The sequence below is a fragment of the Petaurus breviceps genome, unplaced genomic scaffold, assembly GCF_028583685.1.
Source record: "Petaurus breviceps papuanus isolate PSGF00001 unplaced genomic scaffold, PetGlider_PUasm1.0 41, whole genome shotgun sequence".
NCBI classification, from domain to species: domain Eukaryota; kingdom Metazoa; phylum Chordata; class Mammalia; order Diprotodontia; family Petauridae; genus Petaurus; species Petaurus breviceps.
In genome coordinates this window covers 8,612,369-8,627,932 of record NW_027186320.1, presented here as the reverse complement: position 1 = coordinate 8,627,932, position 15,564 = coordinate 8,612,369, and the positions used below count along the sequence as shown (strand labels likewise).

At 34.1% G+C, this 15,564-nt stretch overlaps 1 protein-coding gene across 2 annotated transcripts in view; it reads right to left on the bottom strand.

Moving 5' to 3' along the window:
• Positions 1 to 15,564, bottom strand: part of LOC138171080 (cadherin-10) — a 313,231-nt gene that overhangs the window by 219,240 nt on the left and 78,427 nt on the right. For both annotated transcript variants that reach the window (XM_069100488.1, XM_069100487.1), the window contains one exon: positions 6,009 to 6,383. In XM_069100488.1, coding sequence (XP_068956589.1) covers positions 6,009 to 6,239 — 231 coding nt within the window. In that variant the 5' untranslated portion in view covers positions 6,240 to 6,383. The remainder of the gene's footprint in view (positions 1 to 6,008; positions 6,384 to 15,564) is intronic.

Below are 15,564 nucleotides of genomic sequence, written 5' to 3'. Positions count from 1 at the left end.
TATATATATATATATATATATATATATATATATATATATATATATATTGCAGCAGATAAAAATTAGTGACACTTTTCAATGGATTGTTATATGTATGTATATATGCATGTGGATATTCATTAGAGTATATACATATATATGTATAGATTTATATATGCATGTATGCACAATTTAAATGATAGCTTCAAACTACACTAAGGTTTTTTGAACTCGAGAGAGAGGATATATGTGTATATAAACATCACATACATATATATCTATACACGTGTGTTTTTGTGTGGCAGAGATGACTCAATGTAGTCAAATTTATATGTATCAATATTAATATAATGTAGTATATGATATTAACAATTATGATAGCAGTATCTCATACCTATATAGCATTTTAAGTTCTCAAAGTATTTTAAATATTTTATATACTATATATAGATATATGTACATATACATGCATTTATACAACTATGTGCTTATGGAGATAAGGAACATTTATTCATAAGCCCAAAATTGGTTACAAAAACCCTTTGTCTAATTTTAAATCCCTGTATTTGGTGTAAGGAATGTGGCCTTTCTTCCTATTACTAATTTTTTATCTATGATACTCATAAGGAATCTTTGTGTAATTTTTGTTTTGTAGTTATATTTTAGATTATCTTCATGGTCAGAAATGAGAATTTTATGTAGGTGAATGTTATCCAAAGATATATATTGAATAAATAGCACGAATAAAAATAACTATCTAGAGAAGTACTGAAAAAAATACATGGTGTCTAATAAAGAACTGAAGAAGTCTCTGATGGAGATTGTCTAAATTTCTTCACATAAGTTGGAGGGTATCAGCTCTTCATATTTCTGGACAAAATTGTTGGACCAAACTACACTTCCCTAAAACCTCCCTGAGTCAGGTTTACTGCAAACCAAACAGGAAAACATTGGTTTCAGAAGAAAAGGTGCTATTTTCCCTGTGCTGAAAGGTACAACTATTTCTGGTTGCTGTATTTCCCTCCACCCCCACCCCCAACTCTCTGAAGCCAGGGATGCATGAATCAAGCTAGAAAATTGCTTGCCTGACACTTAGAGCTCCATTAATTTTTTTCTTCTCACCTGTGGACAATTTTTATTCATGGCAAAAACAAAAAGAATGAATGAATAGACTGACCAATAAATGAATAGATAAAGATAATGCACTCAAACTAAGGAATAATACAAAATGAGCTTCAACATCTCCCAATTTATTCAATCGCATGATTTTAGCATTACTTAAAAAAAAAACTTTTATAACACTTCATTTTCTTTTTTTCCCATTTTCACATAAACTTTGTAAGATGTAATGACACCTCTATGAATATATTTTTAAATGAATTCCTTGTCAGGTGCTCAAACTATTTAATACATATATGACCTCTATTAGTTTCAGATATGGGCAAAAAAGAAAAATTGTATGCTTATGGAATATAATGAACAAAAACATCCTCCACCTCAATAAATCAAACTGTGTATTTTATTCTGAGCTCAATTTCAATTTCATTTCCTCAAAACCTTTTATAGCTAAATGGAATGAAGTGCAACCTGCACTTAGACAAATCATGACACAATCAAAAAATACATGCAGTTGTCTATTTTCTCCATATTCTCTCTTTATAAAAAGACACATCAGCAGGTGTCTATAATACAGAGAAAGAAAGAAAGACATCTAAACAGGGACATGTCTGTTATGTTGTGGGAGCATGAAAATTGAATTTTGAGAAGGAAATTTTAGAACAAGTATTAAAAAAAACACATATTTCATTTTTCAATTGAACTTTTACTGAATGGGTAACTTGATTGAAAGGATAGATCATTCTTCTATTTCTGCTCTAATACAAAAATTAGATATTGGGAAAATCTTTAACAATAAATATATCATCAGCAACAACATCTCAAGTTTATATAGTGCCTTAAGGATTTCAAAGCTCTTTATGAATGTCATATATATTATTTATATATTATTTTATTTTATCCTTACAATAATCATTCCAGGTAAGATAATTTCCCCCATCTTCATTCTAAGTACTGTGCACAGTCTCTAGATGGCAGCTGACTATCATTTCAGGTTTCAAGGGGCCATTCCCAAGTGTCTAGGTTTCTAGTGTTGTCATTTATTAGCCATCACCAATATGTTCTGAAATGATTATCAGTCAAATTAATTTTATTTTAGAACATTCATTAACTCAGCAGGTAATATCTCTCCAAACTGGGGACTTATTCTCCCTGTTCACACATAAATTCCCTGGGGAGAACACAAACAAAATTAAATAGTGAATGGACAAATACTGAATTCCTAGTTCCTCATTATGAGAAACCTTTTTATCCCTTTGTGAATTCTTCATAAAACTCCATTAGCTATAATTGCAGGACTCTGAGTTATAAAGCTCCTTTTTCAGAGCCCTTTGCTTATTTGTCCCTGTCTCTCAGTTCCAAAGTAGATATTCTCATTAGCCACTGCTGTTTCATGATTGCTGTTACCAACTCTGAGGTAAATTCTGTATCTACCAACCTTTTCAAAGTTGCTAATGTTGTCACCTGGTCAGTGTGGGCAAAAGAAGAAATTGATCCTCCCACCCCACCCCACTTCTCATATTCCCAGAGTAATTCTCTCCCAGGATTCTTTCACCCCTGGAATCTACTACCACACAACTGGGATATTGTTGGAATGTCTCTTGAATAAGTGTCCAGGGTATTCCTGACCCAATGGTAATCGCTAAGTTTCCTCACATGAAAAATAAAGGAGTAGGACTAGATATTTTAAGTCCTTTTTCAGCTATAAGATTCTAGTCTCATCTATTTTGCTAGAGCATCAAACAGGGATAGATTGAAAACTTCTATATCATTTTTCAATATTGAGTACTAGGAGTTATTATAGATTAGTCATGCACAACTTACCACCAAGGAGGAAGCAAGTCTCCATTTGGCATTCCTCACTTAGGCAAATAGCACAAATATAGAGCAACCAGGTGGTGGGCCTAGAGTCAGAAAGTCTCATCATCTTCCTGAATCCAAATCTGGCCTCAGACACTTACTCAGACACACACTAACTGTGTGACCCTGGGAGAGTCACTTAACCCTTTTTCCCTCAGTTTCCTAATCTGTAAAATGAGATGAAGAACGAAATGGCAAACCACTTCAATATCTTTGCCAAGAAAATTCCAAATGGGGTCAAAAATGATTGAAAATAAAAGACTGAAAGAGAAATGGGTCTAACACTAGAAATTGTTTATCCTTAATGTCCTGGATTTCATGCTTTTCCTCTCTGACCATGGGTTTCTTATTTTCTATCTAACCAAATGTTTATAATCCATTCCAACCCCCTTATTTTTCATGTGAAGAAATTCTTGTTAAAACTGTTTTGCTCCCTGCCTTTACCTTACCCCCTTCTAGTTTCACTTACTTTCTACCCAACCTATATCACATAATCAACCATTTCAATGACTCCTTTTCCAGTACCAGATAATTACCCCACCCTACTTTGATCTTTCCCTGGGTCACATCAGTATTCTTTTCTATTACTGTTAACAAATGCTTTCGGTATTTCTGGGTTGCTAAGCATTTCAAGAGAGTTATTAAACAATGTTACCAGATCCAATGTAACTGCATTCTAACCATAAGCAGTTCACATGACTGGAAAATCTTTTTCATTTGTTCTAATTTCATATCATATTCCTTATGGTGGTCTAAATCTTTATTAAACTCCTAAATTATGACTATACACTGTAGCAACTCTAATGAGAACTATTTATGTCAATTCTAGAAAATTTAAAATAAGAAAATAATCAGTTTTCCCCATTCATTTCAATTCCAACATTTGGCAGCAACGACTTCTCCAAATGAGTGTTTACATGGTAAATCAGTATCCACGTTAGGGAGTCATTCAGTCCAAAAACACTTATGTACTAACTATGTTCTTGGCATTATGCTAAATTTTGGGGATATAAACAATGACCAATGATAGTCCTGGTTTTAAGGAAAATACTCTGTGCACGCACGCACGCACACACACACACACACACACACACACACACACACACACATACTTCCCAGTGAACTGGAGATGAGGGCTGCCCTAGTCCTCCAAGTCAGTATCTGGAGTGCCGTTTTGACATAGTACCTTCAATGATGATTTCTCCACTTCACCTTTTTGATTTAGAAAATTTCAATTTCTGGCATGTAACCCTCTGATCAACTTCTGGAGGGTTTAATGGTGTTAATTGTTGTGGGAGCACTTCTACTTCCAAATCTGTACTTAAGAATTTTTAAGAACTCTGATAAGTTGAGAGTTAGGAGAAAAGCAGAATTGAGGAAGGAGTCTGACAACCCATGGCAGTTTTGGACCGTTTTCATAAAGGAGCCTGATCTTCATAGTCTTAATTCGATTTCTGGGAAAAATTTCCACAACACATTGATCGTAAACCATACAAAGAAGAAAAAAAAATAACACAACTCTCCTGAACTAGATTTTTTGTTTGTTTGTTAGTTTTTGTTTTGTTGCTTTGGAGGCAATCAGGAATAATTGACTTTCCCATGTGTAGCAGCAAGCACCCTAGCATACCCAGGATGGCTGCTAGCACAGTTTCTTTGATCTGCTTTTCTAAAGGAAAACAACTCAAAAAGGGTTAACAATCTTACTTTAATCAAACATATTTCCTTTTCCTAGTTCAGGGGGAAAAAGTCAGCACCCTAAACTTCATGCAATACAAACAAGTTACAAGCAAACAAAATCACAGTAGAAAATTTAGGTGATGTTAGAAAAATAATAATAAATTATTGGTATTTAAAGTTATATAAATTCTTACTCTTCTGTGTTTGTCATATCCAGACCTTTCTTTCCCATTTTCATTGCAATTGACATAGCACAGATCCATATTATCAGATGTCAAGAACACAGACTCTATTCTCTCTTTTCTATCCTGATCATTGCCAGTACAATTCTCCTAAAATGCCATTTTGATCATGTAACTCCTCTGAACCCAAATCTGACACTGTGCCTCACTGAATACATGATTAATGTTGTCTTTACACCAGACTATTCTATTTTTACCAAATGATGCATTAGCTCTCTCACCTCTAAGTCTTTGTGTCATTGGCAAGCAATACAGAGCTTCCAAGATTCTCTGGCTTTGTGAACATCATACCATTTCCTTCAAGACCATGTGTTAACTCGTTTATAAAGTCTTCCAAACAGAAACCATCTCTTCCTTCTATGAATCATTCAAGGATTTTGTTTATACTATGCATGTGAAATATCATATACTTCTTTGTCTTATAATTTTTGAGGACTCCCCTCAATCCAGACTCTGGAGATAATGATAATTTTTCATAGAAGACATGTACAAAATCCAGTTATAAAAGTTAGTTTGCTTTTTACAAAATAGTTAACATTTCAAAGTGCTTTTAAATTCCTCAAAATAACCACTCAAGCAATATTATATTGCTGTTTCAGTTGTTTCTTAATCTTTGCAATCTTATTTGGGGTTTTCTTGGCAAAGATACTGGAGTGAGTTGCCATTTCCTCCTCCAACTCCTTTTATAGATGGGAAAATTGAAACAAACAGGGTTAAGTGACTTGTTCAAGGTCATACAGCTAATAAGTTATGAGGCTGGATTTAAACTCAGGTCTTCCTTACTTCCAGCCCAGTGCTCTGTCCACTGCAATAACCATTTGTATCCCATTTCATATCTGCTGATGCATTAATTCTTTAAACATTTGCTGAACATCTAGTGTATGAGTAGCACACTGCTAAGCACTGATCCAGTGTCCGTAATGCTGATCAAAATACTGACATTAACATGATTTTGCATTTTTATTAACAAAATGTATCTATCTGTATTTATCATGAAAATATGTAAGATTAAGGCAATGTAGAGAAAACAACAACAAATCTTTAAGAAAACTACAGCTTGGGTAAACAGAAATATTTTTTAGATAAATGTGTAAGCAAAGGATAGAAAGATTATTCATTTAAGTTTAAACTTACCTTTCCTACATATTGATAATCAGATCCTGTATATTCTTCAAGTAAGAAAAATTGATTCCACATCCAACCACGTTTTTGACGGTGCAGCACTTTTCCATCTCTCCCTGCTGTGCGTGGTTTTACAACTTTTGTTTGGGGCTCAGAAGTCCTTCTAAACAACATCTCTGTAGAGGAGAAATTTGGCAGGCACACCCAGAGCAGAAATAATAGTAAAACTCGGTATATTGTCATAGTGATCCAATTGCTGACAGGTCACGATGTGGTTGATGGGAGAGTAGCAATGTTTTCCTGGACTGCCTTTTGATGAGTTTCTAGTAGATAGGGTATCCAATTCGTTTCCAACAGTTAATCATTATTTTATTCATATTTCCCAATCTTCAAAAATAAACAGAATAAATATACCGTCAGTTGAAAACATGAATAGTTACATGTCCCCTCACATTTAAGTTCAGAGTTCATTTATTTAACACAGTAGTTATTGGAAAAATGGTTCTTATTTCATGTGGTAATGATTTCTTTTGAAAACAGCAATTACCTGCTGACCTATATATGAATGAAAGAAAAACAAATGTAACTAAATCCTTTCAAATTATATATAGAAAAAAAATTAAACAAATCAGTTTTCTTTAATTGATCTTTCCCCAAAACCCCTTCTATAAGATAGTTTATAAAAATCATATTTAAGATAGGAGCAAGGTTAGATAACTTTAAAGTTACATTTTACTTCTAGAAGTATGTGATTACATATAATTATATGTTTATTATTGTAATGGCATAAAGGTGTATCTTTACTCTATGTGATAGGTACACTCCCCAAATTCTACATTTAAACCAAAATCTTAATGAGTGTATGATATTTTAAATGCATTAAGGAAGGATACTGTCCAATTATCCTAAGTAAAGAATTAAAGAATTATAATGTAATCCACTAGCAAAGCAATGAATCACGTTCTACTTATCTCTGACTGAAGGCCAAGGAAAGGTTAGAGGGAAACTTATTTACCCTAATGTCTAAGATCAACTCCATGGTAAAAGGGGAATAGGTCCCAGATTGTTAAAACTGTTTGAGGGTCAGAGGCAATGTTACTAACACACAGGACCATAGTTCAAAACATCTAGAAATCAATCGATGTCCATGGGGTCAAGAAAAGGGTTTATCTGCTAGATATAGTAGCAGTGAGTTCAAGCATTGGGGAAAAAAATGTAATGGAGAAGAACATAGGTTAAATCAAGGTATTATTATGAGGAAGGAAAAAAAAAACATCTGGCCAAGCAGAAGCTATGCAGAGAAGTAGCTCAAAGGCTACTCTTCAGCAAATAGCTGCTTTCATTCATCAATAGATATGATATTGCATGTGGCAGTAATATGTTATGACACATGTTATCACATATGGTATCAATGAATCTTTTTTGAAAGCAAACAAATTTCCTTACTTTTTTGTTTAAATGTAGATGTTCACATATGCTCAAAGAAAGCTTCATTTTTATCTAAAATACTGGTTTATATCATTAAATCATGTTGCTTCTATTTCCGTGCTATCCCTCAACTTAATTTACAAGTAATCCAGTATTTTTCATTTTGCTTTTTATCAAGATGCCCCACAGGCTAATGCAAAGTGATTGCAGAAACAAGAGTAATGATTGAAACTGTAGTTCCCTAGGGTATAATAAATAGCAAAAGAGAGTATCACACTCATCAGAGGAAATATAACATGACAGAAGTAAACCCTCCTATTAAAACAAATCTTAGGATTTAATACTTGGAGAATAAAAAGAGCACAATGCATTATATAGACTCGGTGATAAAAGACAAAGGATTTCATTTAATTTGAATGTATGACAAAATGGACCTAAAGTCTTCTGGGTTTTCTTTGTATGTAGTGTTAACATTCTGAGTGCCATTTTCTGATAAAACTTATCTTTTTAAAGAGTTATCTACATATAAGTCTTCTATAGCTGAGACTTTGCTGTGCTGTGAAATGATGATAATTTAAAAAATACATCCAAGCAATACAATTTCATATTTGAAAAACCTCATACTTCAAATTTTATAATGAAGAAAATTCCCTGTGAATCATATGTACATTTTGTGATCAGAATTTGACATGATTATTCACTCTAAATATAGTATAGTCTCACAAGTACTAAAAAAACAAACTGAAAAAAAAAAGCCGCAACATCTAAACAGTAGTTTTTTGATAGTCCATGAGGAACTTTTTACAGTTTTTTTTTAAAAACAAGAATGGGGGCTACATATAGTGTCTGTGGTTGCTTTTGTTATTGTCACTGCTTCTATTTCTAAACCTCAACTGGTCAAATTGAATTTGCATTTTTTAGATGAAAATCTAATACATAAATATACACAGTGATTTCATAACCCCTTAATACATTTTAATAATAGTACATTTATTTTAAAATAATTTAAACAGGGGGAGCCAGGTAGCACAGTGAGTAAGAGCACCAGCTCCAGTGTCGGCATGACCTGGGGATCAAATCTGGGCTCAGATACTTAGCACCACAACCAGAAATAACTGACCGTGTAACCTTGAGCAAGTTACTTAACCCCGATTTCTTTAAAATAATAATAATAATAATTTAAACAATGGAAGCATACCAATAAGATAATATTTTGACACAATAAAGGGCTGAATTTGTCTATGATTTAATTCTTCTAAGTCTTGCTGAACATGGGCTAACATTCTCTTAATTTCATATTTATGAAGAAGCTCTGGGGAGCTAAGTATATAAGCCTATTTTGTGTAATATACATAATGAACTAAGCATTCTTTCAATTGCCCAAATTTGGAAACTCAGAATTATTTTGACTTTTACCTCTTCCACATTTATAGCGCCACAATGCTGTCAAATTTTCTGTTTTCTAATTTCTCAAATCCAATTCTTATCAAACCTATCACTTTAATTCTCTACTGTTATTTTTGTTATTTTTCAATTTAACCTGAAAACCAGGGCAGTGTGGTACAATGGAAAAAGGACAAGCTGTGAATTAGAAAACTTTGGTGGAAGATCCCATCATGGGTAGAGTGTTAGACTCAGAATTAGGAAGTTGTTGTTTAGTCCTTTATCAATCATGGCTGACTCTTGACCCTATTTGGGCTTTTCTTGGTAAGGATACTGGTTTGGCAGTAAAGAAAAAGGATTTGCTAATTCCTTCTTAAGTTTATTTTATGGATGAAGAACTGAAGCAAACAGAGTTAAGATATTCAGCCTTGGTTCAAATCATTAAGCTCAAACACTTACTAGGTGTGTGAAGCTGGACAAATAACTTAATTTCTCTAAGCCTCAGTTTCTTCAGCTGTAACATGAAAAGGCTGCATTCAGTAATCTCTAATATCCCTTCCATTCCATTGATATCCTGTACTTAAGGTTCTGTGATCTCTACTTCTGTCATTTGCTACCGGATTAACCTTGAAAGAGTTAATTAATAGGGGATGGGGTAGGAGAACATTAACTCCAAGTAGAAGTATGCCAGTTCCAATTGCCTTCATAATATTCTTAATGTTACAAATTTGGGCTTGATTTATATTGTATTGTTGGTTGTCTACTCAAGAAAGTGACAGAACAAATGTCAATGGTGCAGATTAAGCTCAAAAGTACATTCCTGAGAACATTTCCCACCTAATTGTTAAAAATTTACCAACATAATTACCTGCTTCTTTCAGTTGTAACCCTCAGTTTGCAATTGAATCAGTTTGGTCAGATAAGGCCTCTCATTCAAAGGAAAGAAGAGGCAAATGTAGACAGAAATAACTAATGACTGATCCTGATGAATCCATAATTATAACCACAGAGCAAGTTACCTTTATTTGTGGGTGTCCTTATTTGATTGCTCATTTGTGCATAGATAGGTATCTGTTTATCTAGTCTTCATTCACAAAGGATATTGGTTCTCTTTGTACTTTAAGGCTAAATGCTTAGGATTCACACAGGATAAGTGTGTCATTTTGGCAAAATTGACCAGCTTCCCAATAATTCTTGGATATAGTTGGCATGTCCTAGGTCAAGACAAAATGAAGGCAGGTAACATTTTCACAGTCTGGATAGTCACTTTGTGTTATGTGAACTATAGCTAGGAAGGTTACCATTGAGCATGAGATGTAAATTTACATTCCTGAGTTCCCAACAGATCAATTACACCCTTTATAAAAATGCTCTTTCTCCTCCTTTGAGGTACAATCATTAGAGGTACCACTTCTGAAGCTGCATGGTGAAATCATATAGTATCATTACATCATTTGCATATTCTTTGGGGACAAGGCTTTGAGAAAAGGGCATTATGTGTTTTGTATTCCCTGTAGTGCTGTTATATATTACAATATTACAGCAGTGTCCATAAAAATTCTTTGAATGGATGAATGCTTTTTTTAAAGTGACATTCTGATTCCTTGAAATGTTTTCATAGTATTTAGCCTAAGCCTTTCTTTTCTGGGCTAAACTACATACCCTTATTTTGTTCTCAGAAATTATGGGCCTATTATTTCCTACATAAGAGTCTTTCATAAGGTTGAAGAATTATTAAATCATCTCTCAAGCTTTTCTACTCCACTCTTCTCCATAAAATTCCTATGATGGTCCTAAACTTATAATCATCTTTATAGCTCTCCTCTGAATGTCTTCCAAGTTCTCTCTGACTTTCTTTTGCTGTGGAGAGGAGAAATAGACAGAGAACTCTGGTAAAGATGTACAGTGGGGAAATAATGGGAAAATTGCTATTTACTTTATACAATCTATTTTTCACTTCAGCTTAATACTGTGCTTGTTTTTTTCCCCCTCAATATTGGCTGTATATCCTTGGTTCAAGGTTGCTTTTAGTTTTCTTTCTGCCATAATTTCCACTCCACTTTTTTTTCCTTCCCATCAGACTAATCAGCTATACCAAATTAACTTTTACTTGACAATCATTTATAATTAATTGTGCTACTGCTTATATATATATATATGTGTACATATATATGTATATGTGTTGCATAAATATATGCATACATTTATAGGTATGCAACAGCCTGCTTTATTATGTATATGCACATACTGAATTTTCTTTGGTTTTAATTAACTGTGCATTTCCCCCAATTTTGACTCCTATGTTTTAATGTGCTCATCACCATTATACATCATTCTCTCCCTGTACCTGATTTATCTGTAAAATTAATTGTTATCTTGATAGACAATACTTTTGAATCATACATGAAAAATTTGGTACTTTTGGTATTTTTAACTTTCTTCAGAACATTACACATGCAATATTATTAACTGAGTTGGAATTCACTATTAGCATGACTAATAAACTTAATTAAGCATGCTAAAATCTGTTTGTTCATTTATAGACATTGCAGATAGATAGATAGATACACACGTTCTCTTTCATCATTCAGATCATTAACTGCAAATATACTAAAGATTACTGCACCTAGGAATCAATTTTTTCTCATACTATATTAGTATATACATTCACCTATGGAAATTGAAGTGATTTTTGACAGTATAAAGAACATGTTAATTTCTGTTGTTGAAAAAAATGAGCATCATTATACCATCATGAATTTGAAAATTCAGAGTTATCTTTAGTTCATTGCTCTCTCCCACAATCAATCTCCAAGTCTTGTTGATTCTACCTATATAGTATTTCTCCATATGCTTCTCCTTTCTGCTCATAAGGTCATAACCCCAGTTTAGACCCTTATCACTTCTGTCCTATGCAATTACAAAAGTCTACTAAGTTATTTCCCTGATTTATGAAAGTCAATTGTGGCTGTGCCACTCCCCTATTTAAGAAAATATTGTGACCTCCTAGTGTTTCCTGGACAAATATGAATCTCCATTGGATTTACAAAATGTCTCTTACCTGTCTTTTCAATCCCATCACACATTATTTCCTTTCATGTATTCAGTGGTGCAGGCAAACATATTAACTTGCCATCCCTCATGTGTAGCACTCCTTCTCCTCCCTTTAAGCCTTTTGCCCAGGCAGTTCCCTATGCTTAAAATATATTCCCTCCTCAACTCTACTACACAAAATCTCTAACTTCCCTCAAAACAACTCCAATGTTACTTCCAATATGAAGCCTTTTATAAATCACAACCTTATCCCACTCCCCAAAAATCACCTTTTCTTTACATCATACATACTTTCTATTTCTCCTGTTCTTAATTTTATAAATGAGTATTTCCCTCTTAATAATTTATAAACTCCTTGAATACAGAGACTGTTTTATTGTTATCTGTTATGTTTAACAAATACTTATTGATTGGGGGAAGAAATGAATCTCAAGTCAAAATTTTAAAATTCGCCTCAAGAAGCATTCTACCTTTTAAAAGGAGACAGCATATATTTTTTAAACTTAATTATTTCATTCAGTCCTGGCACAGTGAAACGAGATCTGGACTTGGAAATAACAAACCAGGGATAAGTTTCTACCTGTATTGCTTACTAACTGTGTGACCTTGGGCAAATACCTTGAGATTATTTGATCAGAATTTTTCTTTTCCTTTGTAAAAGCAAAATGTTGAACTAATCCAAAACTTCCTTCCTTTAAAAATATAGTTGTATGACCCTGTTTGAATAAAGTTAAAGAAGTGGACAATGAATCAATGGGATTTAAATATATTCACTTGCCAACATATGGAAAATAGGCAATCCCATTTGTATAAAAAATTCTCACTTATTCCAAGACATTTCAGTATTTAATTAAACACACAGAGTGGGTGGCCATCAGAATGGTAATTAAACTTACAACAAGATAACTTTTTCATATTAGACAAATGATCAGTAATTTGGTGCTTTGATATTAAACATACTAATTCCTTGACCACCACCTCCAAACCATGCCACATGCACTCAGGGCATTATACCCATTTCCTCCACATGGGAACTTTTCTGGAAATAGGCTAGGATATAACAGGTGAGATTTTTTCCACCAAGATCCTGAATCATTTTCTAGTCACCAGCTCCAAACAAATCTAAAGAATGGAGACCTACCCCCACTTTCCCTTTCCCCTTTTATGCATTGCCATCCTTCATTGGAAGGTGGCTTTCTTGAGGGTGGGGAATGCAGTTCCTACTTGCTTTTTTTACCCATTTCCAAAACTTACCGCAGTGCCTGGAATATTGTATGTTTATTACTATCTCTATCATCTATCAATGGTATGGAAGGGATTTTAGAGATTACTGAATCCCCAGTTCCAATCAGATCCCTTCAGATTCCAATCTGAAGCTGGAAGAGGGATAACCAGTTACAGAAATATAGGTACAAAGGGGATTCTGCACATTTTTCACTCTGAACTTGAAAAAATCTTTCCAGGTAGTTGATAACTAGAGTCCAACAGCAGTCTATTGAAACTCCAAATGGAACAAGCGAGTCAAGTTGCTCAGATCCAAACCCAGGTCAGGAATTGGGAGAAATCAGACCAATAATCAAACTTTTGTCAAGGATCTGACCACTTTGGTGGCTTTGAAAGCTTTCTGGTCCCCAGACTGCTCTGTCCGTGAGATCCCAATAATGTAACACTCAGTATCACCAAGAAAGCAGTTTCAAGTTCAGAACAAATATTCCCTCTAGCAGTATCCAGAACTTGCACCTAATATAAAGTCTGAAATCTAGAAATAGTTTGGAAGACTGAGGCAACAAAAAAATAATCCCACCATAAGAAGCTATTATTATAGTTAACAGGGACTCAGTACACAAATCCTGAGGAAGAGCATGATTCCAAAATATCTGCAAGAAAAGCCTCACAGAAAAATTGGGCTCAAGTTCAACTAGAATTCTGGGAATAGAGGAAACAGAATTAGAAAGGCAATTAACAGCTTGGCACAAGAGGTACAATACCCAATCAAGAAATTACAATGGAACAAATAAATGCTAAAGATTTAGTAAGACAACAATAAACATTAAAACAGAGACAAAGGAATGCAAAAAAGGAGAAAAAAATAAGTAATCCCATAGCAAAATGGGCTTAGAAAACTCATGAAGAAATACTTTGAGAATGAGAGGGAAGACAGACATTTTAAGAAATCATAAAAACAAAAAACCTGTTTAGATCTTTTAGAATCAGAGGGGAAAGTAGAAATGATGGGGTGCTTGTTTGGTCCTAAGATCATGTCTCTGGAAGCCTCCCAATCTCTTTGTAGCCCCATGCCCAGTGAGAAAATTTCCCTTGTTGCAGGCTTGACTCTCTTATCAGAATGATCAGAGGGATAGTGACCCAAAGACTCACTTTTTGGCACCAGATCCCCAAGGACTATGCTTCTGGCCACTAAAAAAACAAAACAAAACTGTTTATTCTCTTTCAGTCTAGAATCAGCAAAGTTCTTTCTCTCTCTGTCCCTGTCTCTGTCCCTGTCCCTGTCCCTTTCCCTGTCTCTGTCTCTCTGTCTCTCTGTGTGTGTGTCTCTCTCTCTGTCTCTCTGTCTCTCTCTGTCTCTCTCTCTCTCTTTCTCTCTCTCCATGTGTATATATGTATGTATATATATATATGTATATATATATATATATCTGTATTTTGACATACCTAGATTATAGTTACCTGCTTCCAAAGACACTTGGACCCCTGTTATATTCCTTTAAAATCCCTAGAGATTACCAAATTAGCATCTTTGGCATTCTTTTCCCTTGTTCCTCTTCCATATAAGCCCCAGAACCATCCTCAATGCTTGCAGGTTCCATTGGAAGTTCACCCACTTTGCTAAATCATTCCAGTAAACTTTGCCACTTGACTAAGAGACTACTTGAGTATGTGAATTTATTCCAGGAAACACTGCCTTGACATTCACATGGTTTCTAGCACCCTAAACCACATCAGAAATTAAAAGAATTCAACCATCACCTCTTGAATGAACGTAAATGAAAACTCCTAGGTACAAAATGGTAAAAATTCAGAGCTTCCAGGTTTAAAAAATGCCATAGGGAGTCATAAGGAAAAAATGTAAGTAACAAAGAGCCACAGTCAAGATGACACATGATTTAATAACTACTGGTTTAAAGAAGGGGGAGAGTTTGGAATGTAATATTCCAAAATTCAAAGGATATAACCTTATAACCAAGAACAGTTTATTCTTGAAAACTGAATGAAATCCTAAACATAGTCTCATGTTATTCTTGTTCAGTCATTTCAGTCATAGGTAACTCTTTGTGGACAGCATTTTGGGTTTTCTTGACAAAGATACTGGAATGGTTTGCATTTCCTTCTCTAGTTCATTTTATAGATGAGGAACAGAGATCAACAGGGTTAAGTGACTTGCCCAGGCTCACACAACTAGTAATTGTTTGAGGCCATATTTGAAAAGAAGATGAGTCTTCCTGATTCCAAGCACAGTGTTCTATCCACTGTACCACCTAGCTGCCCTCTATTTCTACAAAATAGAAATTTAATGATATAAAGAACTTCTAAGCATTCCTGATTAAAAGACAAGAGCTGCATACACTCTGAAGTGTAAATATAGGAGTTAAGAGGAACATAAAAGAGTAAACATGAAAAAAAATAGACTAAACAAGGGAGAAAAACCTGTTTATATTCTAATTTGGGGAGATGATACATGTATCTT